At 45.9% G+C, this 27961-nt stretch overlaps 1 protein-coding gene across 10 annotated transcripts in view; it reads left to right on the top strand.

Annotated features, from left to right (window-relative positions):
- The window catches only part of MOCS1 (molybdenum cofactor synthesis 1), a 51475-nt gene extending 24514 nt beyond the window's left edge, over positions 1 to 26961 (top strand). For 5 of the 10 annotated variants that reach the window (XM_073338567.2, XM_073338570.2, XM_073338571.2 and 2 more), the window contains 7 exons: positions 5533 to 5594; positions 5870 to 5981; positions 7294 to 7406; positions 8124 to 8234; positions 10295 to 10415; positions 14001 to 14048; positions 20881 to 26961. In XM_073338567.2, coding sequence (XP_073194668.1) covers positions 5533 to 5594; positions 5870 to 5981; positions 7294 to 7406; positions 8124 to 8234; positions 10295 to 10415; positions 14001 to 14048; positions 20881 to 21776 — 1463 coding nt within the window. In that variant the 3' untranslated portion in view covers positions 21777 to 26961. The other 5 variants (XR_012158197.2, XM_073338574.2, XM_073338575.2 and 2 more) reach the window with 5 other exon arrangements.
- The last annotated feature ends 1000 nt before the right edge of the window (positions 26962 to 27961 follow it).

Raw genomic sequence — 27961 nt, 5'->3', positions numbered from 1 at the left:
AGTGGCACAGCAGAAAAGGTTCTGGCAGTTATAGTTGATCACAAACTAGATATAAGTCACAAATGTAATACTGTTGCAAAAAAAGCAAAACTTTATTCTGGTATGGATTATGAGGAGTGGTGTAAGCAAGCCATGAGAAGTAATGCTTTCACTCAGCACTGATAAGGCCTCAGCTGGATACTGTGTCCTGTTCTGGGCACCACACTTCAGGAAAAATGTGGACAAATTGGAGAAAGTCAGAGGAGAGCAACAAAAATGATTAAAGGTCTAGAAAACATGATCCATGAGGAAAGACTGAAAAAACTGGGTTTTAGTCTGCAGAGGAGAAGACTCAGAGGGACCATGATAACAGTTTTCAAGTACATAAAAGATTGTAAAGAGGAAAGTGATAAATTGTTCTCTTTATCTGCTGAGGACAGGAGAAGACGCAATGGGCTTAAATTGCAGCAAGGAAGATTTAGGTTAAACATTAGGAAAGACTTCCTAACTATAATGATAGCTAAGCACTGGGACAAATTACATAAGGAGATTGTGGAAGCTCCATCATTGGCGGTTTTTAAAAACAGGCTAGACAAACACCTGTCAGGGATGGTCTAGAAACAGTCTAGATCATACTTAGTCTTGCCTCAGCCTAGGGGACTGCACTAGACTAGATGACCTATTGAGGTCCCTTCCAGTCCTCCATTTCTGTCATTCTATGTTGGTGTTGTGTGTGTAGTTTGTACTGCTGTCCATCCTGTACTTTTTAATGTGGATAAACAGAGCATGAGGTCACTGATGAGGTGGTATGAGTCCTATAACTTTTTTTTTCCTAGCTAGTGAATCCAAATGTAAATTTCAGAGACCTAGGACAACAACAAATACAAAATGTAATGGTGATATGTTAAAAGTTCCTTTTAAATGAACCTCAATGCTCAACATGAAGTTCAACCCAAATTTTCAGGTTTGGTGAATTTCATGTTGGGGAAAAAATCTCTCTTCACTCCCTTAGTTTTTTAAATGCAAAAACAAAAAAAACAAAAAAAAAACCCAAAAAACCCCAAACCCTCAGTGTCTGTGAACCTGCTAGCTTATAGACAATGTCTCCCCTTAGCCACAAGATGGTGCTGCAGTATCAGTAAAGTCAAGAACAAGCTATTTAAAACTCTGCAGGGCTATAGAGAAAGGTAACTGTAAGGTACTGAGCACTTGGCCATGGGCCCAAGGTTTCACAAATCAGACTAAACCTAGAGTGTAGCATGATCCATGTCTATGACAGGTGAGGAAAGATTATCGGTCTCTTTCTCTCTCTGCATACTTGTTTGGTTAATCATCTGGCTCATGATGAGGAAATTCACTGTGTTTGGATACAGCTCTCACACAAATGAACATTGCCTCTCTAACTTTCTCATCTAGGCAATGTCATTGGTGTGGTTGCCTCATGGTAGATAGTGCAGGAAAATATCTGGCTGTCCCAGGGCACAGCTGGGAGTCCTGTCCACTCTTTGCTTTTCACTACCTGCACTTAAAGACTAGCCAGTTTCAGGCACTTGTGGGGAAATGTGTTCCTTCTCTCCTATTGAAGGGATAAACCTGATCCTGCAGCTTCAGCAGCTCTGGATATCTGATTGGGAGTCATTAGCAATGTGCTGCTTACAAACTGCATCTCACTAAAACTTGTTGAGGGAAAGGCATAATTATGTATGTTCTTAGGGGAAAAAAAGGGGGGTCTTTTAACCACAGAAAGGGAATCTAGAGAGTGCTGCTGAGCCCAAAGGTGCAGGGGAGAGATGGGGAAATTCCCAGGGGTTTTAATAAAATGTATAAAAGGGAAGGTAAGAGTAAAGTTACTAATTTTCTAAGACTTTGGGTGAAGAAGAAATAGGGTGAAACCAATAACTCCAAAAGTGGGTGATTAGTTTCATCCATTTTATTTAAAAAAAAAAAAGTACTTTTGCATGTCTTTAGACCAAGTTTTATAGTGAATGGAAGATTTTTGTCATAGGGATGAGTCGAGTTATAATATGAAAGCACAGTGGCGAAGACACTTTAGGGCTTATTTTCCGGGGTGGGGGGGTGGGAATCCAGACAAAAGGTTTTGGTTCTATAGGCTCAGGGGATTTTCCATGGATCAGTAATCCTATTGCCTGGGAACTTTTACAGTGGTTATACTAGAGTCTGAGGAATAAACCATAAATCATGGGCCATATCCACCATGATTGAATTGGCCTTGTTAGCGCTACAAAAGATAATTTTCCCTCTGTTTCAGAGTAGCAGCCATGTTAGTCCTGTATCTGCAAAAAGAAAAGGAGGACTTGTGGCACCTTAGAGACTAACAAATTTGAGCATAAGCTTTCTTGAGCTACAGCTCACTTCATCAGATGCATGAAGTGAGCTGTAGCTCATGAAAGCTTATGCTCAAATAAATTTGTTAGTCTCTAAGGTGCCACAGTCCTCCTTTTCTTTTTACCTCTGTTGATATTCACCCTTTCTTGTCAACTGTTGGAAATGGGCCACATCCACTCTAATTGAATTGGCTTCGTTAGCACGGACCCCCCACTCAGTAAGGCAACTCCCATCTTTTCATGTGCTGTGTTTTTATACCTGCCTAATGTATTTTCTTCTCCATGCATCTGATGAAGTGGGTTCTAGCCCACAAAAGCTTATGCCCAAATAAATTTGTGGCACCTAAGAGACTAACAAGGACTCCTCGTTGTTTTTGAGGAATAAACTTGTACATTAGGGAGGGAGGATTGTGTAGTGGTTGGGATGTTGACCTGTGACTCGGGAGACCTGGATTCAATTCCCTGCTCTGCCATAGATTTCCTGTGTGACCTTGGGAAAGTCACTTAGGCCCAGATCCTCAAAGGTATTTAGACACCAAACTCCCATTGATTTTAATATGAATTAAGCACCTAAATACCTCTTGAGGATCTGGGCCTTAATCTGCCTTCAGTTCCCTTTTGGGAACATGGAGATAATAGTACAGCCCTACCTCACGGAGATAGGGAGGATAAATGCACTAAAGATTTTGAGATGGTCTGATACTTCAAAAACAGGGGCCACGTAAGTAACTTAGATGCATGAAAATGAGGAACATGGTGCCTCAGCTCCTTCCTGCCCTCCGCACCCTATGGAATGAGCTGGGGAGAATACCTGCACTTTGATGCTGATGGTCGAAATGAGTTTACAACCTGCCTTGCTTTTTCAGATCGCCCCTGGAGGCAATGAGATAACAGCCTCCCTCAATCACATCCTTGAACTTGTGGCTTCAAACTACTTCTCCTGCAGGGATGAAATTTGGGAGGTGGAATCCCAGCTGAGAGCATAAGCATTTCTCTGGATAGGACCCTGCCTTGGAGAGTCTGAGGGACTGAGTGTGTGTGGCTGGGAATAAGAGGAGGAATTGAGAAGGATAATTGTTTATACATCACAAGCTGTAATCCTCCTCAGATCCTCCCTACCCGGCTGAGCCCAAGCGTGCATGGACTCGTGTGTGCCTGGTGTCTTTAATCTGCTGTTTGGGGCTGTGTTTTGATGACTGGCCTTGGGTGGGGAGGGGGGTTCAATTAAAGCTCACCTTTTGGCATTGCCTAAGTCACACTATTCCCTCTCCATTCAGTCCTTGCCAAAGGTTGCTGGGCTTCCCAGTCGCTGTTTGTGACTCTGGGACATGTTTACAAGCAGTGCGTTACGATCTCTCCTGCCATGTTTAGTCTGCAGCTTGCTTAATGAGAATAAAACCCACTGTTGATGTCATGGGCTTCCTAGGTGCCAGCAAAGCAAACACTCTTGTGAGGAGGAGAAAGCAAACAGGTTCTGAATTCAAGCAGCTGATGTTGGCATCAGTTCTCCAGTTCGTTAGTCCTGTGCTCTTCACCCCTGCATCCCACTTTCATCCTTCTGTTTTGCAGGGCTGGCATTAAAGGAGCTGTAGTTGTGGGTCAGAAAAGATCAATGGGACTGGCATCCTCTGCTTCCCTCTTGTGCACCCGTGTTTGGTGTGCCCACTCTGAGCTAGCCAGGGAACAGATGGGTTCAAGCTCCCTGATCTTGTTCGTGGCATTCTTTGCACAGTTGGTACTGGAGAAAGGCACTGGATGGACAGCCCTGGAGACAGAAAGGCACTTTCTTATTTCCAGTAGCATCCACAGTGTGCTGGGCGCTTCTCAACCCAACAGACCAGGACCCCATTGTGCTGGACACTGTACAAACCTCTAACAAAAATCAGGCCTTGCCCCAAAGAGCTTACAATACTTAGTGTGTATGAACCCCTCTTCTCTTGCTACAGCAGTGGCCCCACAGGAGTTCAGGCTCCATGGCTCACTCTGGCACCACTGCCTTCACTGCCAATGGGGAGGGACACTTAGTGCTAATTCTGATGATGGTTTTCGATGTGAACACGTGTCCCCTAGGAAATAGACTGACAATGATTCCCGTTGCGGCCACCTGTTCACAGCAAGGAACAACTTTTTGCTGCCAGGTCTCTTCTTAACTTTAACAGAGAAACTGGATTATCACTTGGGGTGGGGTTGTAGGGAGAATGGGAAAGGAGTTCAGATTTCTCCAAGGCCCTTGGACTCATGAATTGTCTAGCTGCTTGGCAATTAGGAAGAATAAGTATTGAGTGGACTCTCTGCCTGGAGGTGGGAGGTGGGTGGAGATGCAATATGTGAGGATGAGGCTAAGGATTTCTCTTGCTGAAGTCACTGCAGTTTGATTCTTGTCTCGTCCTTTCCAGAGGGTCAAAGGCCAAGCTGAACTGGTTTCCTAAAACCTCTCTTTCAGTGTGCCCATCAAACTGATGGGTCAAATGATTCATAAAATGAGGATGCCATGAAAAGTCACCTGTCACCTTAAAACCAAAATCAAAGTCAAAGCCATTCGCTTTTCCAGGAGCCGATATAAATCTGTGGTGAAGGGCGAGTTGGGAATTTTGGTGTTTTTGTCCATTTATTGATTCATTTAGCAGCTCGTTGCAGAGTGTTCAGTTTTCAGAAAGTGCCGTGCTGCAGCCTTAGTCGAGGCAAAAATGCAAAAGACCCCTTTCCGGATGGCCTCTTTTAGCAATAATTTAGTCGGGTTTTTTTCCCCATTAAATCTGGGAGCACTTTTTATAGACTCTCTCCCACTTCGGTGAGACTGGGGGTAGTGCCGGGCCAAGCTGAAGCACGGAGAAGTTAAGGGCCTGATTTTTTGAAGGTATTGGGTGCCAAAAAAACATGCAAGGGTGCCAGTGGGATTTCCACAAGCCACTAAGCAACACTGCATTTTTTGGGCACCCAAATATCTTCAAAAATCTGGCCGTAAGTGACTTGCCGAAGGTCACACTAAGTCTGCAGCAGAGTTGGAGATGGAACAAAAGTCTCTTGACTTCAGTCCCGTCTACTGGACCAAGCTGTTTTGTCTCTGCCATAGAATCATAGAATATCAGGGTTGGAAGGGACCCCAGAAGGTCATCTAGTCCAACCCCCTGCTCGAAGCCATCTTTTTGTCTGATACTGACTTGCTCATCTACATTTTTGTTAAGACTTAATTCTTGTTCAATTTTAGGCTTTCATAAGGTAATGGAAGGAATCAACAAAGCCATTGAACTGGGGTACAATCCTGTTAAGGTAAGATCATTTGGTGTGTAGTGCCCTTGGGCCCTGTGTTTTATTCTGACTTGATACTTCAGCTGTGAGGTTTTTTTTTCCTTCAGAGGTTGGCGATTTTTGTAAATATTAAAGAAATTTTCCAGTAGCATCGCAGGACATAAGGGTGATCCCACCTCTTCACCGTGTGTAGCTGACTCGGCCATTTTCCATTCAGGGCCTCAGGGCATTGAGATCTTGCATGGAAACACCAGGCTCTCTGCATAATGGGTTCAGGCTCCTTCTCTACCCTCCAGGTGAACTGTGTAGTTATGAGAGGCCTCAATGAGGATGAGCTGTTGGACTTCGTGGCGCTCACGAAGAACCAGCCGCTCGACGTGCGGTTCATCGAATACATGCCCTTCGACGGTCAGTACTCCTGGTCTGTAACTGCCTGGGCAGTTTTTGCCTTCTCTCGGGGGGAGTGAATGTGGCTGACAAGTTTTCACTACTTGGGCTTCTTTTCTGAAACCTGATTGCGTTGACTGTCTGCTGCAGGGTGCCTGAACCCCTATTTTAAACCTAAGAGAAGCTTTGTGTAAAGTAGCCATTGTAGTTTTCACTGCTGGGACCAAGTACACAGGGCAAGTGGATGGCAGGTCAGTGTGTAGTGGGTCGGAGGTTGGGTGCCCTGCAATTACCAGGAGCTGAAGGAGGGTCTGGCTTGTTGTATATTGGAGATGCCTTTCCTGCGAGGGAAATCTGGAAATGGAATGGTATCACGGTTCTAAGACGTGCTCTGCCTGTGAAACTTCCTTAGCTCCCTCCCACCATCTGTTTTCTATCACTGTAGCTGTCCATGGAGTGGGCTGTTCTGCTTATGGTGAGTTGAGACATGGGGTACGTCTACACAGCAAAGAAAAACCCGTGGCTGGCCAGTCCCAGCCAATTCAGGCTTAGGCTGCAGGGCTGCGTCATTGCTGTGTAGACTTCTGGGCTCAGGCTGGAGCCCGGGCTCTAGGACGCTACAGGGTGGGAGGTTCCGAGAGCTCAGTCTCTATCTATCTTTACACAGCAATGAAACAGCCCTCAGCCCGAGGCCCATGAGCCCAAATTGGCTGGCACGGGCCAGCTATGGGTTTTTGTTTCCTGTGTAGACATACCCCTGGTGCCCTTCTAGCCTCTTTGCTTCCCATGCTCCAGAAAGAAAGTGTCCTCAGTGCTCACGGTATCAATATTGCTCTTTGTTGGGGTGCACTTTTCCTGCTAACTCTTTCCAGGAAGATCGATCTTGATCTCCCCCTTCCTTTCCCATGTTTGGAAAACTGGGGCCATCTCCCCAAGCTATTCCAACTTGGAATAGCTTGATCTTCAGCTTCTGCATTAAACTCTGCCAGCACAAGGGCAGAAGCCACAAATCTGTGCCAGAGCTAGCAAACGTAGAGTCCTCAGCTAGGACTCGTGTTGTCACTTCATCGACACACAGTTGTTCTGATTGTCTCTCTTCAGACCTTTGCCCCTCCTGACAAGTCCAGGTTGGTTCACAGTTCACTGCATCCTCTTACCCAAGGAGACAAGGATTGTTAGAACTTGTCTGAGATTGCTATAGTCTAGAGGGGCCAATACAGGTCTTCACGGTTTGGGTGTTGAAAGGGGCGACTGAAATCCAGGTAAAAGGACTTTCTGTTCTTTCCTATTTAAAAACTCCTGGTGGCAAAATTTGTGCTGATTTCAAACCTAGGCAACAAGTGGAACTTCAAGAAGATGGTGAGCTATAAGGAGATGCTGGATACAGTCAGGCAGAGATGGCCTGAATTGGAGAAGCTGGCTTGTGAACCCTCCAGCACAGCCAAGGTGGGTGCAGGCTAAGAGCGCTATGAAGGGAGACCCAGTGCTTCAGCAAAGTGCACAACAACTTATATTTGTAATGGCTAGACCAAAGAGGATTAGCATGTGGCAAAATGCTCCAGAGCCACATATGTAATAATCCCAAGGTCATCGATCAAACTGCATGCACTCAGCCTCAGTGAGCAGCAGTCATTAACTTTTCCCATGGAAATACCAGGCACCTACCAATTACTTGTCTGTCAGATGTGAGTGTCAGTGGGGTAGACACATCGGAGCTTATTTTTGGGGGGTTTCCAAAGAGAGGGATCTGGTTGTGTCACTCATAGGAGTTTCCAAGGTATGAGGAATACTAAACCTGAATTCTCTAGACATATCTTTATTCCCATCTTAGTCTTCATTCAAACCTGGGATCTAGAGGTGACAGGTCTTAATCTCCCCTGATTCGGTATATAATTAAAGAAAAGAGAACCAAAACAGGCACCCTTTAGACTCATTAAAAGTTGAGGAGCAGTCATTGATGCAATGTTTTTGTTTATTTAAATCATTTTAATATAAAATAAGTTTAGGCCATAACACAGGTTGTTATTTCAAATTTAATTTTAACCAGGTTTATTTTTCAAAAGAAAAATGTACCTAATTTAAATCACAAATCCATTTAAAACATGTAAATATCATTGACTTTTATCCACCCTGATCTATTCTTCTGTCCCGGGGCTGCTTCAGGCTTACAAGGTACCAGATTTCCAGGGGCAGATCAGCTTTATTACCTCCATGTCAGAGCACTTCTGTGGATCCTGCAATCGGCTGAGGATAACTGCAGATGGGAACCTGAAGGTAGGCAATGAAACAAGAGGCCCTTCACCGACTTAGGCCATGTGTATACTACCTGCCGGATCGGCGGGTAGCGATTGATCTATTGGGGATTGATTTATCGCGTCTAGTGTAGATAAATCGATCCCCGATCCCTCTGCCCTCGACTCCGGAACTCCACCACGGCGAGAAGTGAAAGCAGAGTCGACGGGGGAACGGTAGCAGTCGATCCCGTGCTGCGAGGACGCGAAATAAGTGATACTAAGTCGATCTAAGATGTGTCGACTTCAGCTACGAGAATGGCGTAGCTGAAGCTGCATATCATAGATCAACCATCCCCCCCACCTCACTTAGCATAGACCAGGCCTTAGAGCTGAAATAAGGAGTTGAATTACTTCTCTTAAATGGAACGGTGTTGGAGATGGAAGAGGCAGTAGTGGAGAGGAGAGGGGAAGTCAAGTGAAGGTGAGATTGAGAGAGGGATAGAATGTAAGGGGGTGGTCGGGGGACAGGAGAAGGAGCATTCAGATGGAGACTGTAGCTACAGGGTAAACTGCAATGTAAGGAGAGGAATCGATGGCCAAAGAATTGCTCCATTGTGCAGCACTCCGATTTAAAAGAATGATGTCAGTGTGAAATCTTGTCAGTTTAAAAAAAAAAATAGTTTTGGGTCCACCTGCCTGAGTCCCTCTGCTAACTTTTGTGGCTTTATATTTGCAATTTTCCTTTCTCTGTTTTTAAAAAAACTGTGTTCTATGTTGACGCACCAGTGACCCTGCCTGTAAAGAGGTCACTGTACACCAAGCGATTTCAAATGCAGAAAGTGAACAGAGGGAATAAAATTCCTTATTTTTACTTTCAAACAATTTTGTGTTGTGTGACAATAGCAAATTTAAAAAAAAAAAAAACCACTTTGACGGAAATAATGTGTAAGTGGCTGTAACCGGGTCAAAACCATGCATTTTCCGTGTACCTTTCAATACTTGTATGGTGAGATTCATTTGTCAATGTTCAGGACCCTTTGCTGAGCAAAAGAGTAGGTGTCCTCTAAGTTAGCTGGAGGTGGCACAATTGTACTAAAGCAACTTTCCCAGGAGCAAAGTAATGCCATGACAGAGATGGCAACTTTGTATTGGCATCAAATCAGTTTGTGTGCATTCTCAGCAATTGCAATGTACTTTAAAAATCTAGAAGCGGTATCTGTGGAACTTTTAAAAAGGCCTTCTGCTTGAATACTTGCTTCCTGGATTACCCCTGGGGACCAGGTGGGGCATCTCTCAGCCCTGCCATGGTGCAAGAAGACCTACAACAGCAGGAGAGATGAAGGAAGGGGAAAAAATGTCATGACATCTCTGCCTGCCTGCTGTGTTTCCAGATGGTCCCATTCTATATACTCCTAAAGTCAATAGCTGGCTGGTGGCTTTAGGAGCCCTAGAGATAGGGGAACTGTAGGTGGTGTTCTCCCATGGGCCAGGTTGGTTTTTTGCTGCCTGATGTTCAGGTGAACTGCTGTAGTATTGGATCCTGTTGGGTTCCCAGCAAAACATTGTTTGGCTCCCAGACGTTGGACCTGTTCTGAGTTGAATTTTGAGCATTGCAGCCCAGCAGGCCACTGAACCTTGTTATCCAGTGGTCAGTCAGCCAGACCCAGTATTGCAGTGAATTTCTAGTTTTACAGCCCATCCCATGTAATTCTGTTCCGTGCCACAGTTCAACGCTAGAAATTAACATTAGAAATGTTCATCCTTGAAAATGAGCCTGGAGATCTGGGTACTGAAGGGTTTGTCTCCCACATGTTCATTCAGAGGCCTGTGTGCACCCCCACCCCTCTTTTAGGTTTTGGAAGAGTATGGAATTGCACAGCTTCCCTACTCTGCCAACTCAGAGACCCTCACAGCTGCAAGGAGCTATGCAGAGAAAAGACAGCAGTGTCTTAGCCTGCAGAGGCTGGGAAGTGTCACTGCCTTTTTATTATTTGAATGCTTTGCTCAGTTTTCACCCAGGATGCTGATGTTGGTTGTAATAGGAATAGTGTTTCCCAGCTGGCTTTATTCACTGTGTCTCTTCCCCTTGGTTTATTGCAGGTGTGCCTTTTTGGGAACTCAGAAGTGTCCTTGAGGGATCACCTACGGGCTGGTGCTTCGGAGGACGAATTGGTTCAAATTATAGGAGCAGCAGTGGGCAGAAAAAAGAAACAGCATGCCGGTATGTTTACTGCGTACAAGTAATAATGAGGGGTTAGTACAGATGATGCCCTTTCCTAAAATAGGATGGATGATTCGCAAGACCTGGTAGCAGGGAGGGAAAAGCTATTCTGTGGAATTATAGTGACTCAGGAGAGGAAACTCTGAGGTTCCCACTTGATTCGGCGCATTATCTGCCACTGGTCTTAATGAGGCAACTGTGCCTCACTGTCTTCTGTCACAGCGAGGCTCCTTGTCAGTCCCTCTGCTAGGACAGCCACCCCCTACTCTTCCTTCTGGGGTGCACCCCTGCACTTTCTAGCAGGAAGTCCCATGGGCTCTCTATGCAGCCTTGCCAGGGGAGCATCCCTCATTCTCTCTGGCCCTCTGTGTTCCTCAGGGACCAGCGGCTAAAGCCATCTGCTGCTGTCCTTTCCTTTGGTCCTCCCTAGCCCTTGGCTCTGGCTCAGAGCCAGCAGGCAACTCCCTCTGCTGCTCCTCCTGCCTTCAGCCTTCTGGCTTGGGGAGGTCAGCCAGCAGTCTCCTCTTGCTGTTCTCCTGCCTTCAGCCTTATTTCAGGAGAACCACTTTCTGTCTCTGGCAGCTTTTATCTCTGGCCCTTCTCCTGTCTGGTTATTACCATCCCTAGTGGCAACCCTGTAATTTGCGGTCAACCTACCTTCTTGTTATGGATGCAAACCTTTTTCCCTTGCCTGCCTTTCCACTTTGCAGCATTCTGTGAGATCCACATTTTCTCATTAGAATTAAATGAAGACCACAAGTACCGGAGCTAGGCTGCGGATCCATCTAGTCCAATCTCTTGTTTCTGACTGTGACCAGTACTGATTCTTCAGAGCAAGCGGAGAGAAACTGTTAAGACACAGCTGGCTCTGCAGCGCTGCTCTCGGGATGGGGAATGGTTTCATAACCCCTGTGGTAATGCATTTACACCCTGATGCTTGAGACTGGATTCTTCTTCTCTCAGCTGGCATACTTGCAAATGATTTTATTCACAAATCTTGTCGAGCTGCCTTTAAAAATTCAGCTGCCATATGAAACTGTGATCTCCTGCGCAGTGAATTCTAGACACTGACTCTGTGCTGGGAGGAAGTATTTCCCTTTTTGTCCTAAATACATTTGCCATTAACTTTATTGAGTGACTCTTTAGGTCTCTTGTAAATCCCACTAGGCCCCTAACAGTTGTCACTAGCCTTCTCTGGACCTAGTAAATCTATCTGCAAGTGAGGTGACCAAAGCTGAGTGCTCTCTCAAGAGGGTAAATCCAGGTTTTTCAACTTCTGTCACTCCAATCCCCAACCATTCTGATGCTTGTTTTGCCCGGCTGCCTCTGTACACTAAGCAGACAATCTTCATGTCCTGGGAGGAATCCGACCCGTTCAGCACTCCTCAGTATATGAGCGTAGACTGATTTTTACTGTGCACAAGTCTTACCCAAACACAATTGGGTCTGCCGCCATGCTGTCCAGTAAATCTAAACCAGGGGTCAGCAACCTATGGCACGCATGCCAAAGACTGCACGTGAGGCGATTTTTAATGGCACGCTGCTGCCTGCCGAGTCCCAGCCACCGGCCCTGCTCAGCTTGCTGCCGAACCCAGGCCGGGACCCCGGTAGGCAGCAGCGTGCCATTAAAAATCCTGCCTGCCCTGGCCCGCTCTTTTCCGCCCCACCATGGGGGCAGGGTGAAGAAGCTTGGTACTGCCGGCTGCTGCTGCAGGGCAGGCAAGCTTCCCCCTCCCTGCTCCATGCTGGGTTCCTGCCCCTTCTCCTCTCCCTCCCTGCTGCTGATCAGCTGATGGCCCTTGCAGGGAGGGGGTTCCGGGGAGGAGGTGGAGAAGAGGTGGAGACGGGGCCTTGGGGAAGGTGGGTGGAATCAGGGCATATCACCTCCAGCCCCCTGCCGTGAGCTGCTTTGGGCAGGGGGCTGGGAGCACCCCCACGACTCCAGCCCACACCCCCAGCCCTCTGCCCTGACCCCTGCACCCCCCCCACGACCCCAGCCCTGACTCTGGTACCCCACACACATACCCAGCCCCCTCACACCCATGTCCTGAGTCTTGCACCCCCCCACATTCCCACCTGCACCCCTTGCACCAAATGGGAGCTGCCCAGGTAAGCACTCCACACCCAAACCCCAACCCTGAGCCCCCTCCCTCATTCTAGCTCCTGGCCAGACCCTACACCCCAACCCCCAGCCTGCTCCTTCACCCCCAGCCCTGTGCTCAGTGCACTCCCACCCTCAGCTCAGTACAGAGAGAGAGGAAGAGAATGGGCTAGAACCAGGGAGAAGGTAGGTACGTACTCACTCTGTGTGGGCAGGGCTGGGATCCCGGACTGGCAGCCAGGACCCTGGCTGGCAGGAGCCGGCGGACTGAACCCCAGACCGGCAGCAGGCTGAGCCGCTCAGCCCACTGCTGGTCTGGGGTTCTGGCTGCGAGCCCCTTGCCAGCCAGGGTCTTGGCCACAGGCCCCACTCAGCCTGCTGCCGGCCTAGGTGAACGGACCCCCAGGCCGGCAACAGGCTGAGCGGGCCGGCGGCATAAGATCAGCATTTTATTTTAATTTGAAATGAAGCTGCTTAAACATTTTGAAAACCTTGTTTCCTTTACATACGACAATAGTTTAGTTATATAATATATAGACTTATAGAGAGAGACCTTCTAAAAAATGTTAAAATGTATTACTGTCACACGAAACCTTAAATTAGAGTGAATCAATGAAGACTCGGCACACCACTTCTGAAAGGTTGCCGACCCCTGATCTAAACGGTACCTCCATCTGGAGTCTTTCACGAGCCTTTTTTTAATACTCGGATCAATTTGAAGTCCTCGGTATATGCCAACTCCGTGTTCCCTGCTGCCTTCAGATCATTCGTAAATGCTCGTCTCTGTACCACCAATCCTGGGGGATCTCGGTTTTCGCTTGCCTTGTACAGGAAGGTGTCCAGGTGTATTGGGAGAGATATCTGCAGCCTATTTACCGACACAGTGAAATCCCATTGCTACTACTGAAATATGACTGTATGTCTAAGGTACTTCAATGGCCCCCGTCGCCATAGTAACGGAGCGTCTCTCAATCTTTTAATGTAGTTGTTGTTGCAACCCTTCGGAGGCCATATAAATACTATTATCCCCACGTTTATAGATGGGGAATTGAGGCACTGAGAGCCTGCGTGACTTGCCCAGATAACACAGGAAGTTTTGTGGCAGAGCAGGTAATCGAACCTTGGTATCCCAAGTCCTGGGCTAGTGCTCTAACCACTGGAGCATCCTTCTCCAGTCTGTCTGAATTGTGTGACTGCTGTAACATGCAGAGAGTAATTCTGGTTATAGGAGCCTTTCTGAGAAAAAGCTCCACTGTATGATGGCTGCTCTGGACTTGGGCACTTGGATATTGTCCTCAGACCGTTTTACATTTTAATGAGTTAAATGGTATTTTCTTGGTAGTTTTTCGGGCTCTCCTTTTCCTACTGTGTAGGTTAGGAATGACAGGGTCCAGGACAGTAGAAGAAAATAAATAGAATAAGATAAATTACTTAAAATGGGTGTTTTAAAAAAACTAGTAATTTTTACATTATTTTATTTCTAGGCATGTTTAACATTTCCCAGATGAAGAACCGGCCAATGATCCTGATCGGTGGGTGACAAATCAGTACGTAATACACACACCATGGTTTTATTAGGTTTACATCTCTGGGGAGTGGAAAGGATTGGGTTGGGGTTTTGTTTTGTTTTTTCCTAAGCTGCACACATTTCTGTTTCACTTTAGGCAGAGATGAACTGATTTTAAGAAATGCGGTCGGTCTCTCAAAGAAAATAAGGGTGTGGGGGGAGAGAATTGGAGACTCATCTGTCAACTTCAACCTGTCATCCCGCCATACGTGGAATGGATCATTTATATGGCTTTCAACAGCTTTCATTTTGAGCTTTAAAAAAAAGTGTTAGGCTTTCAAAGTTGCATGTTAAGGCCTTTGCCTTTGGTACTATGCCTCCTGTTTGCTTCCTTTGCATGAAGCAAGACCAAGACAATGATGATACAGCACTTCTGGGTGTCCCTTGTAAAGCAGGATCTGGCTGAGAGATTGAACAAATTGCAGCGTAAACATTAAACTTGAAGGATGGAGGCTTCACTTTATTGCTGGGGTAGAATTCCTTGATGGTGCCACACTACTGGGGTCCCTGAGCTCAAGTGGTGTGGCATAGCTACCAGAAGAAAATCCTGCTCCTTCACCTCCCTGCCCATATCCCCTGAATCTGGACAAATGGGTATCAAAAACCTGGCATTTAATTGAGTTAACAGTGTGAGGACTCACTTGCCTAAACCATGAGGTGAGAATACCACTTACTAATTGCAGCCTAGTTTCTGTCTGCTACTTATATAGCACCCGCATCCATAGTGTCAGAATGTCTGAACCCCTAATGCCTTATACTAAACTGGACTAAAGGCTGGAGGGAGCAACAAGAGTGCATTATTATTTTTTTTCCCCTTGTCTTCCCCAGGGCAGCATTTTCTAAACCACCCTTTGCTAGAAAGCTTGCCAAAGAGATCTCTGGCATTGACACAAGCACAAATCGGCTCTAATTCAAAGGCCCGGGGGGGGACAGATTTCAAACCATTTACTCCTCTAATCAAATAGTCTAGTGGTCAGACTAGAGAACTAAGTCTCCTGGATTTTATTCATGTCTGTGTTACTGATTCTTATGTGACACTGGCCAAGTTGGTTTGACTTTTCTGTGCCTGTATCTCCCTCTATTTTTAAGGAAGGGGCGGAAAGGTGTTGGGTGGATTGCTTAGTGAATATTTGTAAAAGCATTTTGAGATCCTTGGATGGAAGGTGCTCTAAGTATCATTATTCCTTGCTAAGAAGTTCTGATGTATCAAGGGGAAAAATATTTTATATCAAGCCCACTTCTTCTCTTCCAAGCAAAGCAGCAAATCAGCCATTATTCATATTATGATTATAACTTGGTAACTCCAAAGCTGACAAGCGGGCAACTTCAAGTACCTGGAGTGGGAACAGACAATTGTATCATTGGGAAGGTAGCATTCCTTAGATTTGCAAATCTCCACTGGGGCTGTTTTTGCAATACCTGTTGCTTTTAATCAGTACTCCAGTAAACTCCACTCAGTCTCTTTGCAAATGGATTCTGGAGAGTGTCTTATTAATCTGGTCTTTTGCTTTTACATTGTTTTTTGCCCTTCTCTTGGAAGAAAGGGTTCACTTAAGGTGCTTCCAATTCTCATTTCTTTGCTACCATGCTATCTTCTGCCATATTGAGTTTGTAGGTGAACAGCTTGAACTGTGCAGACTATTCCTGGTCTCTCACTGTTTGCTTGGTTCTTTGGCTGAGTTGCTCTACTACGTTCCAGAAAAGGGGGAAACAGGCACAGTTCTAGCAGTCTCACCTGCTGCAAAATGAGGATGAACTGGGCTTTTTGAATGGAATGAAAAACTATTTTACCTCCCAAACTAGACCCCCATCCACTGTCCTTTATAAACTATCTGTGGGGCTTCTCTTTAATTTTTAAAATGGCATTGGGAGGAAGAAGGGTGGGAGGTATGGATGCGGAGATGGGAATGTATCTAGCTTCTTTTGGAATAGCAGTCTTCTATTATCATTGCATGTAGCCAGTCTGTCCTGTTCTTCCCTGTCTTTAAAAGTAACCACTGGCATTCTCTGCATAAACAGTACAGTCTCACGACCGGAGCTGAGTCAAGGATGACACAGTGTGACGTGCAGACCATGGACACTTATGGGAAGCAGATTGGGGGATTTCCTAATTAATTGCAGGGTTCAGTTAAAGCTAGTGTGTGAACAGGCAGGAGGTAGAGAGAACATGGAATTCATTTAATCAAATCTAACGCAAGGGAAACGATTGATCTCTCTTGCTGTCCTAGCAAGCTAAACCCATCTTCTTTTCTGTATGACCTAATTCTTGACCCCCTTTTATTTAATTTTGGTCTGTCCCGGAACTATTTTCCTTAATAGAAATATTAAGAATAGGCTGTTCTCCCAGCTTCACCTTAGCGATGGGATATTTCTCCTCTTACCTTCCAGTTGGAAATTTTTCACTGATGAAACCAAGTTTAGCTTTGCAGATTTACTAATAAGGTACAAGCAAAACACTGCTGATCTACATCAGTAGAAAGTTACTAGTGCATTGTACCCATCACAGGCATGGAAGTTCATGGTCTCGCTCTTTGCCTTTTTGTGTTACGTGAGCAATGTGGGTGAGGACAGAGGTACCATTGTGTGGGATTTAAAGGAAACTTGTATAAAAGAGGCAGCGTATGCTGCACCCTGAAAGTGTATGAGTGCAAGGTGCCTCATCCAGCTTTCACTTACCTCTCTGTCTTCTGCACTTATCTACTCAAAACGTCCATAGAATCGTAGAATATCAGGGTTGGAAGGGACCCCTGAAGGTCATCTAGTCCAACCCCCTGCTTGAAGCAGGACCAATTCCCAGTTAAATCATCCCAGCCAGGGCTTTGTCAAGCCTGACCTTAAAAACCTCTAAGGAAGGAGATTCTACCACCTCCCTAGGTAACGCATTCCAGTGTTTCACCACCCTCTTAGTGAAAAAGTTTTTCCTAATATCCAATCTAAACCTCCCCCACTGCAACTTGAGACCATTACTCCTCGTTCTGTCATCTGCTACCATTGAGAACAGTCTAGAGCCATCCTCTTTGGAACCCCCTTTCAGGTAGTTGAAAGCAGCTATCAAATCCCCCCTCATTCTTCTCTTCTGCAGGCTAAACAATCCCAGCTCCCTCAGCCTCTCCTCATAACTGATGTGTTCCAGTCCCCTAATCATTTTTGTTGCCCTTCGCTGGACTCTCTCCAATTTATCCACATCCTTCTTGTAGTGTGGGGCCCAAAACTGGACACAGTACTCCAGATGAGGCCTCACCAATGTCGAATAGAGGGGAACGATCACGTCCCTCGATCTGCTCGCTATGCCCCTACTTATACATCCCAAAATGCCATTGGCCTTCTTGGCAACAAGGGCACACTGCTGACTCATATCCAGCTTCTCATCCACTGTCACCCTTAGGTCCATTTCTGCAGAACTGCTGCCTAGCCATTCGGTCCCTAGTCTGTAGCGGTGCATTGGATTCTTCCATCCTAAGTGCAGGACCCTGCACTTATCCTTATTGAACCTCATCAGATTTCTTTTGGCCCAATCCTCCAATTTGTCTAGGTCCCTCTATATCATATCCCTCCCCTCCAGCGTATCTACCACTCCTCCCAGTTTAGTATCATCCGCAAATTTGCTGAGAGTGCAATCCACACCATCCTCCAGATCATTTATGAAGATATTGAACGAAACCGGCCCCAGGACCGACCCTTGGGGCACTCCACTTGATACCGGCTGCCAACTGGACATGGAGCCATTGATCACTACCCGTTGAGCCCGACAATCTAGCCAGCTTTCTACCCACCTTGTAGTGCATTCATCCAGCCCATACTTCCTTAACTTGCTGACAAGAATACTGTGGGAGACCGTGTCAAAAGCTTTGCTAAAGTCAAGAAACAATACATCCACTGCTTTCCCTTCATCCACAGAACCAGTAATCTCATCATAAAAGGCGATTAGATTAGTCAGGCATGACCTTCCCTTGGTGAATCCATGCTGGCTGTTCCTGATCACTTTCCTCTCATGCAAGTGCTTCAGGATTGATTCTTTGAGGACCTGCTCCATGATTTTTCCAGGGACTGAGGTGAGGCTGACTGGCCTGTAGTTCCCAGGATCCTCCTTCTTCCCTTTTTTAAAGATTGGCACTTTATTGGATTTTTTAAAGATTGGAACATTAGCCTTTTTCCAGTCATCCGGGACTTCCCCGGTTCGCCACGAGTTTTCAAAGATAATGGCCAATGGCTCTGCAATCACAGCCGCCAATTCCTTCAGCACTCTCTGATACAACTCGTCTGGCCCCATGGACTTGTGCACGTCCAGCTTTTCTAAATAGTCCCTAACCACCTCTATCTCCACAGAGGGCTGGCCATCTCTTCCCCATTTTGTGATGCCCAGCGCAGCAGTCTGGGAGCTGACCTTGTTAGTGAAAACAGAGGCAAAAAAAGCATTGAGTACATTAGCTTTTTCCACATCCTCTGTCACTAGGTTGCCTCCCTCATTCAGTAAGGGGCCCACACTTTCCTTGGCTTTCTTCTGGTTGCCAACATACCTGAAAAAACCCTTCTTGTTACTCTTGACATCTCTCGCTAGCTGCAGCTCCAGGTGTGATTTGGCCCTCCTGATATCATTCCTACATGCCCGAGCAATATTTTTATACTCTTCCCTGGTCATATGTCCAACCTTCCACTTCTTGTAAGCTTCTTTTTTATGTTTAAGATCCGCTAGGATTTCACCATTAAGCCAAGCTGGTCGCCTGCCATATTTACTATTCTTTCGACTCATCGGGATGGTTTGTCCCTGTAACCTCAACAGGGATTCCTTGAAATACAGCCAGCTCTCCTGGACTCCTTTCCCCTTCAAAAGTTAAACAGAAATTGGTTATGTGCCCCCCAAATGTACTGATGGATGCTCCACTCCTGAGCAGCTTCAGTCCTTGGGTATTGAGCTCTTAACTCCTCTTACAGCCCCGCTCCCCCCTAGTTCAGGCACTTTGCATGAGTTTAGCTTCAGTCCTGCAGAGCTTAGGCCAGCAAAGGGACTGAAGGTCTCACTTACCTTTAAATTCTTGATTTTTTTTTTTTAAAGGAAGGTTCAAGGTATCCCAAGACTTGTATAAAAAAATCAAGCTGCTTCTCTACACTGTTGCACCATTAGTGTAGTGTCCATTACAAGATGGGCTGCAGGCAGTAGGCCCCATTTTATGAGGTTTCCCTCTTAAATCGGATTAGTGCTAGTGAATGAGTTCTTGATGACCCCTACTGTTCCTAGTTAATTACCTGTTAGAATCTTTCTTTTAGCACCTCCATCACTCAGTGATACCACAGATGTACAAACAAATTCAGCCCTAGTGTGAGAGGGCACAACTCCAGGGGTGTGGCCTCTGCTTTCTCCATATCTGAATTTAGCCCATTGTCTTGATTAAAAGCTAAGGACAGTTAAATTCTAGCGCTGAACCAAGATGCTCAGAGAATGTCTCTCCCAGAGCTAGGTGAATACCAAGGCTGTTGAGCCTAGCAGGGAAGAGGTTAAATAGACACTAATCTTCTGTTTGAAGGTTTTGCTAATCCAAGGCAACAGACCCAGTACAGTGTGGTGAGGGGCCGTTTGCACTGTATGCTGTGCTTGGGACTCTATCAGGAAGCAGCAAAGTAGGTAGGAACCTTGCCTTTCCCTTAGGAAAGATAAAGCACAGTGTGTCTCACTCGTGAGAGCTGTTCTGACTCCTCTGTGAACAGCTCTTGAACTTGCTATTTCCCAAAGGAGTCCTGCTTCAAGGGGCTATGGAAGGGATTTGCTCATCTGTAGTCTTCCAAACCTCTCCTGAGCCTCTGTATCGCATAAAGGAATAGTGAAGAGCATAGGGGAGATCTCCTTTTTAAAAAACAAAGCAGGTTGTTAAGATGTGGCCACTACTTACTTCTTTGCCTCCTTCTCCTTTGGATTATAAAGAGAATCACTTCCATTGTGTGCGTAACAGGCTCCTGTCTTGGTGCTTGGCAGTGGGTGCTGTGAAAATGCCAAAGTCGGGGGATTAGTGTGAGAGGCAAGGAGGGCTACTTTCCAGTGGATTTAAATAAAGTTCCAAACTGAGCTGGCAGAGCTCCTGGCCAGGGAAGAGATAACAGGTGTCAATGAGGGAATCTGAGCTCCCAGTGACTATGGGGGTGTTTCCAGCATGGAATCTGTCTAGGAACTCGCAGGCATTGCAGCTGGTCCTTCTTGGCCCGGCTGACCTCTGAGGGCTGCAGCTAGGAGCAGAAACCTGGAAAGTGAAATGATCCTACTTTAAACAGCATGCTGGAAAAGGTGAGAGCAGCAACCAGAGCTGGAGGGCAGGAGATAGCGAAGAAGGGAGTGAAAAATGGTTTTGTTTTGTTTGTTTTAAATGAGCCTGGCATTGTTGAGGAAGACATTTTTAATCACACTGTCACAAGAAGAAGGTGGTAGTGTGTGTCCCCCTCCCCCCCCCACCTTTTTTTCCCCCAGAGGTGAAGTCCAGGTAATTCCTTGGCTGCTTGTTCTCAAACGTTGATTGTTTTTTAATACTGAAAACAAATTCCTCTCTTGTGACTGACCCTACAATAACTGTGCACCCAGCCACAGTGTTGGTAAGCAAGTCAATCCAACAAGAGGCCTATGAGCATGGGGAATTGGGAGGTCTGAACTTTAGTAAGGAAATGGAGTTCAATTCCCAGCTTCCTAGGGCTGTTGGTAGTGTATAAAAGTGGGAGCAGTGCTCTGACTGCATCCTAATTCAGATACATTTTAGTTTATCCTTCCAGTTAGTAGCAATAGCTTTTGTCTCATTTCTATTTATCCTCCTCTTCAGAGGCAGCATTGAAGTCGACCTCACTACTGCAAGATGCCTTGCAGAATTCTCCACGTTCAAAGCAATGGGGCCACAGACCTGGCCACTGGCTAATGCCAAGAGCAAGTTTATCCAAGCAGATGGGAAAAGCGTTTAAGAAAAATGTGTTTACAGGACAGCACGCCTTGCCAGGTTCTCTGTCAGAGCAACAGCAGCTTACAGCAGAAATTCTGCGAGCTCAGGCACGCGGCATTTGCATCTTCCAAAAGATTTTGAGCTCTAGCTCGGACACAAAGTGCCTTAGGACAAGAAGTCCTTCCATTCAGCACACCAGCCAAATTGCTGTGGACAGTCACTCTGGGGCTGCTGAAGAAGAAAAGGGCCCAGGATCCCACTCCAAAACCATAGGTTCTGGCTTGTGCGCTAGTGAACGGGGTCCCTCCGGCAGCCTGACTCACGTTGACCAAGAGGGGCGGGCGGCCATGACAGATGTTGGAAAGAAGCCCGATTCTGAAAGGACCGCTGTTGCCAGTGCTGTGGTTCGTCTGGGTGAGGAGGCATTTGGGATGGTGCGGCAGAACCAGCTGAAGAAAGGAGATGTGCTGGCAGTAGCCCAGATCGCAGGGATTCAGGGAGCCAAGCTGACCAGCCAGCTGATCCCCCTGTGCCACAACATCTCTCTGAGCCAGGTGGACGTCTCTCTGAGCCTGGACGAGAGCAGATGGGCTGTGGTGATCCAGGCGCTCTGCCACAGCCAGGGTAAGACAGGCGTGGAGATGGAAGCGCTGACTGCCGCCAGCCTTGCTGCCCTGACTGTGTATGACATGTGCAAAGCAGTCACTCACGACATAATCATCGAAGAGGTGAAGTTGCTGAGCAAGACGGGAGGGCAGAGGGGAGACTTCCAGCGTGGATAGCACTTATCCTGTAACAGGAGCATCCCCATGCGGGCACTGAGGGCGCGGGCTGCCTTGGTGCCATATCTGCAGTCTGGCTGGGGAAACAGCAGGTATCCTATAAAAGAATGGGACTTAGTCTGAACGGCCAGGCCATCTCACTGCTTGGTGCTCCTCAGGTCGACTCCTACTGGACAGGTCTCCCCAGGCGTCCACAACCACACTTAGCACCCTTCCCTGTACCCTCGGGTTCTGTTAGGCCATGGAAACTTTCATCTCACTGCCATGGGTCAAAACTGAGGCCCTTCAACCCAGTGATGTCAGGGAAGCTGGCCTGGCTGCTGTAACCTGTCCAGTGCTTAGTCAGGCACTCTTCATCAGTATCAAATTCACTTGGCAAATAAAGAACACACAATTAGGAGTAGTTTATTGTATCTTTGATCAATGACACTGGCTTAAGAATTGCTCCTTTCTTCCCACCAAACTTGAACTAGGAAGAAACTTCAGAAGGAGACAATGGGGAGTCATTCTAGAGTCCTGGCCATTGAGCAAAGATTTTAATAATGTATGGAGCCCAATCAGCTGGAATTATTCAGCTCAAAGTCACCTAGCCACACCCCTCACAACTGCTTGGGTCCTAAATGGGTCTGATCACTACCAGAGCAAGGGGATGGGATCTTATGTCCATGAATGGAAAATTAGATGTTGGTTGACTGATGCCAAATAGCCCATGCATAGGCCTGATTTTATTCAGCATCAGGCCCCTCAGTGCAGAGAGCTACTGGGGTAGGAGGAACTGTAATTTGCACACCCTGCACTGTTTTGCTGTAGTTCACTTGTGCCTGCCATCATAACCAACTCACTAGATGTCCCTGCATGCTCAGGGGCCAGTTCTGAATCAATCTCTGTCTATCAAAGCCACTTCCCAGCAGGTAATAGGCCTCCTTCCTTGCTGTGTCCTGAAGGGATGCCCTGCAGTGTTACATCAAAGCTTACTGTGCCACCCCCCTCCAGAGCAACCAGCAGGAACCATGACCAAAACTGGGTAGCCATGAAGAGGCTTCCTAAAAGAGCCAATATGGGCTGTCAAATGATTGACTCAGCTTAAACTACTTCATAAGGTTGTGGGTTTTGGTTTTTTTTTTTTTGGTACTCTAGCAAGTTTATGGGCTGTGCCTAAGAACCTCATTCTGCTCCTTAGGAAAGTCAGGGACAGAACTCCCCAAAACATGAGCAGAATCAGGCCCTTTTTTTATTTCTGGGACTTGAAATCCAGCTGAGTTTCCCACCGAAATCCAGCAGATTCGGATTTTTTTTTTAATCCACATATCTGCCATGGCAGTTTGTAGCCCCCGCCAATGGCGTGTCATGGGATAAGCAAGCATGAGACTAGGTTCTTCTATAGACTTTGCATCCAGCCCGCAGAGGAAGCTCAAGCTAGGTCTTGACCATCATTAATGCTGTTGTTGCTGAACTCAGTGATTCTTTTGGCAAACAGGGTCATAAACATCCCTTTGCTGTGTTGACTCTGCCTCAGGGAAGGGGAGGAAATCCTTCAAGATTTGTCAAAGGAACCCAGGAGAGGGGAAATTGGAATAGGCACTTAGAAGCCTGAAAAATCAGTCTTCTAAAAGTGAAGTCCTTGATGTTGCGGAGTCTTATGCTATTTTTGTTATTAAAACCTGAACCTCTCAAGGCATGTGGCTAGATAAGGATCTCCGCTTTTTCTTTTTTTTAAAAAAGGAAAGTTCCTAGTTCTTCTGGTGGCAGAGAAAAAACTTGGAAGTATGATCTGAATCCATCCTAAAAGCTCAAAGCCAGAAAGCAAACAGAGAGAGAGAGAACCTTGGGCACTAGGCTGGCATGTGTAATGATTTTAAAAAGTTCAGTGTTAACACTCAGCACTTGAAATGGTCCCCTTGCTAAGGATGATCTTCAAAAGCAGGAGTTAATTTTGCATGTTTTTGGAGTGGAAGGGAATAGACAATAAAATATACTGATTTGTCAGTCTAAATTGAAAAACAATTCTCCCTTACTCTCAAACCTTGAGTTCAAGATTCTTTTTCCTGCTATAGTTGAGATCAAACACATACAGCAGAGCAGGGATTCCAGCTCTCTATGCCATCTTAAAGGCTAGTGCCACCCTGTGCTATGGTTGGAGAAAGACCCTCAATTCAGATGTTGGCAGACCAACAGTCTTTCCGTTTATAAACCTTGTGTTTAAAAATGAAGTCCTACAGTCCACAGTGTTGAAGAATTCTTCAGCAGTAATGTTTTTTTTTTTTAATCAACCCAAGTGGCTACCCCAAATACTCTTAACACCTCTTTGTTTTAACTTGCTTGCCACTGCTGTATTTTGGTTTTATACAGTAACCTGAAAGCTTTACCTAAACCTCAAAGACAAGGAGCCCCCAACTTTAATTTATGGTGTGCTCCTGTGGCTTAAGTTTCCTGCCCTTTGGACACCAGTGCTACCACCCCCTTTGATACACACAACCGAGGAAGTTTTTAAAACAGCCTTATTAACCTTGCTTTCCTATTAAACTAGAGCTTTCAAGTTACTGGAAAGAATTTTTTCCTTTGCCTTGTGATTATTATTGTTGGTACAGCCTGCTCCCTAAAGTTGTGTTTCAAGAAACATTTTATCCAGTGGTGAGACTATACATTACAGCATCAAGCACATTTCAGTCACTTCAAAGGAGATTAGCTCAGGTTTAGTGCAGTAAACTAGGAAGGCAGGGTCAGATTTAAAACTTTAACCCCCTCTCTTTCCTATACACCTGATTGCCCATCACTCTGCTTCCCAACCCCTTTTCTTTACTAACTCAGTTGGAGGTAGAGCATCACACCAGCACCAAGGAAGCACGTTGGAGTTCACTGTAGAGTTGCTGTGCATTTTAAGCCATGCTACGTGTTGGGGTGTAGCTAGCAGTTTGAAATATATATTTTTCTATTGGTGAGCCATTATCCACAACATCCCAGTAATAGTAGCATTGCCATGACCACTAAGTTCCAGATTCCACCACTAGATATGCTTATGGGATCCCGTTGACTCTATAGGGTGCCCGTGTGGAACCAGATGGAACAAGTTGGTTCTAATACCCTTTGCTATAGAAGTATCTGGCAGTGTGTTTGTTTATATTGATCAGACCTTTCATTTAAAGACTGCTTAAAATTAGCACCTCTTGGAAAATTCTACCTGAACACACCTTAATGGTAGATAAGTGACATAGCTGTGTGAGAGCAGTGGTCACCGATGACTGGGGAGTCTAAGCCCTTCACGGGTATGTCTACACTGCACCTGGGCGCAAGGCTCCCAGCGTGGCTCGACAGACTCGTGCTAGTAGGCTAAAAAGAGCTGTGTAGCCACAGCAGCTCAGGTTGGGGATTGGAGGCTCTGGCCTGGGGTACACTTGAGAGCCTGACCTCCAACCCAAGTCGCAACATCAAAGCAATGTCTATGCAGCTAATTTTAGTGCACTAGCATGGCTGTAGACCTGGGCTGGGATGCTCACTCCCAGGTGCAGTAGAGCTAGACCCTTACAAGTTGCACTGGGTTTCAACTACTGAGTGGGTGCTGAATTCCTGGCTAGTTCCTTGGCTGCTTCTCTCAATCCCACACACCCCCATGAAGCGGAAGAGTCTTCCTTGTAGAGAAGCACTGGCCATTAGTAGCAACAACGCTCAAGTCTCAAGCTTTGGCACTGGTCTGGGCCTCTATCATTCTGCTTCGCTGGCCTAGTTTATAATCCTGCTTTAGGACAAACACTGAATTTAAAGAGCTTGTGGCTTCAGTCTGACTGCCCCCTTTTCACATTAAACTCTTAATTTAGCTGGGTGTTTACAGGAAAATCTTTCTTCCCACTAAATCAATCTGCACGTGTGTCACACCAGTCAAAAATGGCATGGATTTTTCACATCTTTGAGCTAGTGATCACCTAAGATGATCAGCTCATCAAATGTTTTTTTGTTTTTTTTTTTTAAATACTGTACACAACTTTCCAGTTCCAAATTCCTTAGCAAAGCCATACGGCATGGAAAGTGGCATTTATCAGAAAGCATTTCAGGTACTTAATCTGTTTGATTTTCTTAGTTACTGTGAGATGTGATTAAGAGCTCTTCTGTCTGCACTGTGGCAATGAAAAGATACAAACACCCACCCTGGGTGCTCAAATACAATAATTCTGCACAAGGTCCTATTGCTACATCAGACCATACTGATTACTTGCCATCGTGGCAGGAGAATCTCTGCTAGTTTAAGAAGAATATTGGTTAATGCACAGAAGATGCCCTCTGCAATCCCTCTTACAGGGCTGGGGGAGGAGGATCAGGCTTGGAAGCACAGATACCATATTTAGGCCCTGATCCTCAAAAGAATTTAGGCACCTAACTCTTACGGACATCAGTAGCAGTTGGGTGCTGAAATCCTAGGAGGGTCTTGCCTTAGATACCATGGTGACAGGCAACCTTAAAACCAAATAGAGTGGTTTCTTACATATCAGGACTGAAGTGAATTGGCTGAGCTAAATAGGGAAAAGACACCTACTTGCACTCTGCTTTTGCCTTTGCTTGCTGTAGCCAAGTTGACTCTTACTTTCATGAGCACTTCTTGTTCACCTACGTTTACATTTAAAAAAAAAGAATACAGCCTCTTGTCTGAGGCTTTAAAAACCAAACCAAACGTCCGTGCTGATTCAAGGGGTTGAGGAACGCGGAGTTGTATTCTGCGAGAGAGAAGAAGGTTTAAGTCTGAGCTGATGGTGCATTTTGACACATGGCTCCTCAGCTTCTGAAAATCGGCTACAGTGCAATAGTTGATTTAACAAGCCAGGACCTCCCCACAGACTTTGAATTTCACTAGAATTCCTGCCGCGGGGGAGGGGAGGAAGGGGAGATTGTAAGGTTGTCTCTTAATCTGAATAGTTAGGGCGAATTGACAGCTCAGCTCTATAGGGGTGCCATAACATTTTCTTGTTACATAACCAAGCCTTGGAACTATGCAGTTATTCTGATAGAGATAAGATGTTGAATTAAGTATGTGAGAGTTCATTTATTTTATGAGAATGTGTTGCCAAGGGGCACTAGGTAATAATGTATGTGTGATTTTTGTACCCCTGCTCCAACACACAAAGTAAACTGGGTCAGTATTTTAGAGGCTTACCTTGCTCAGTACATTTTTAATAAAGACTAATTGTCGTGGAAATGAGCCTATTTGCGTAGGTTTATTTTTTGAACAAACGTTATGTCAATGTTAAGCTTAAAATCCCTTTTAAACTGTTCAGTTAGGGTCTCTTCAGGAGAAGCGGTCTCTTTTGAATTTTCTCTAGCTCAACAGGCCAACTTTGCCCATGGGCCACGTTACAAGTTACTACCATGGACAGACAGTGATTCCTTATATGGAGAAATTGTTCATCTCTCCCCATAGAACTTACTTGGGCGATGCTTGTAAGAAATGTCAGTTTACAAAAATATTTAGAATTGAGCCATGTCTAAGTGGATGTTCCAAAACTGAGCAATCACCTAACCTTAGCACCGTAACCCTAGTCAGTTGTCATTTGATTTCTTCCACTCTTCCATGCCCCACCCAAACCTCCTATTTCCTGTTTGAAAAGAGGTTCATTTGCCTTTCACCTTGTTCACTTTTTCATCTACTCCGCCCCAGAAGCAGAGAAGAGCTGTTCTCCTTGAAAACAAGGAAGAATTAAGTGAGTAACTTACAGATTTTGGTGAGTTACATGTGTAAGTCCTGCATGCATGGGGAACAGAACCTCTACTCAGCTTGCTGTCAGGTAGAGAAAGTTATTGGAACGAGATACAGAACCATTCACCTCCAGCTCACTGATAATGCAGCCTAGCTCCATAGTTTCAAAAATCACTGCTATGTAGTTTTGGTGGCCAATGTGAAGCAAGTGTAGCCTCAGTCCATTTCCTGCAACATCCACAGGTGCCTCATATCAGAGCAATTGCCCTTACAAATAGCCATCTCAGTCCCAGAAGAGTTGTCTATTTGATCCGGGGCATAAGTAGGGGTTGATGCTTAGCAGAGTCCCATCCACGGCAGGGCAATGGGAATTTTGCACTGCTGTGTTGTACAGAGGAGGGGTAATACAGGACTTCAAGCTCCAGAGCTGGCCCTCTGTCACCTTTGTAGCTGCACTAAATTCACTCACAACTGCAAACACCCTCTCTACCTCCCCTAGTCTCCT

Source organism: Lepidochelys kempii, chromosome 3, assembly GCF_965140285.1.
Source record: "Lepidochelys kempii isolate rLepKem1 chromosome 3, rLepKem1.hap1, whole genome shotgun sequence".
Lineage (NCBI taxonomy): Eukaryota > Metazoa > Chordata > Testudines > Cheloniidae > Lepidochelys > Lepidochelys kempii.
Note: the sequence above shows the minus strand (reverse complement) of the source record. Positions and strands in the feature narration are given on the sequence as shown.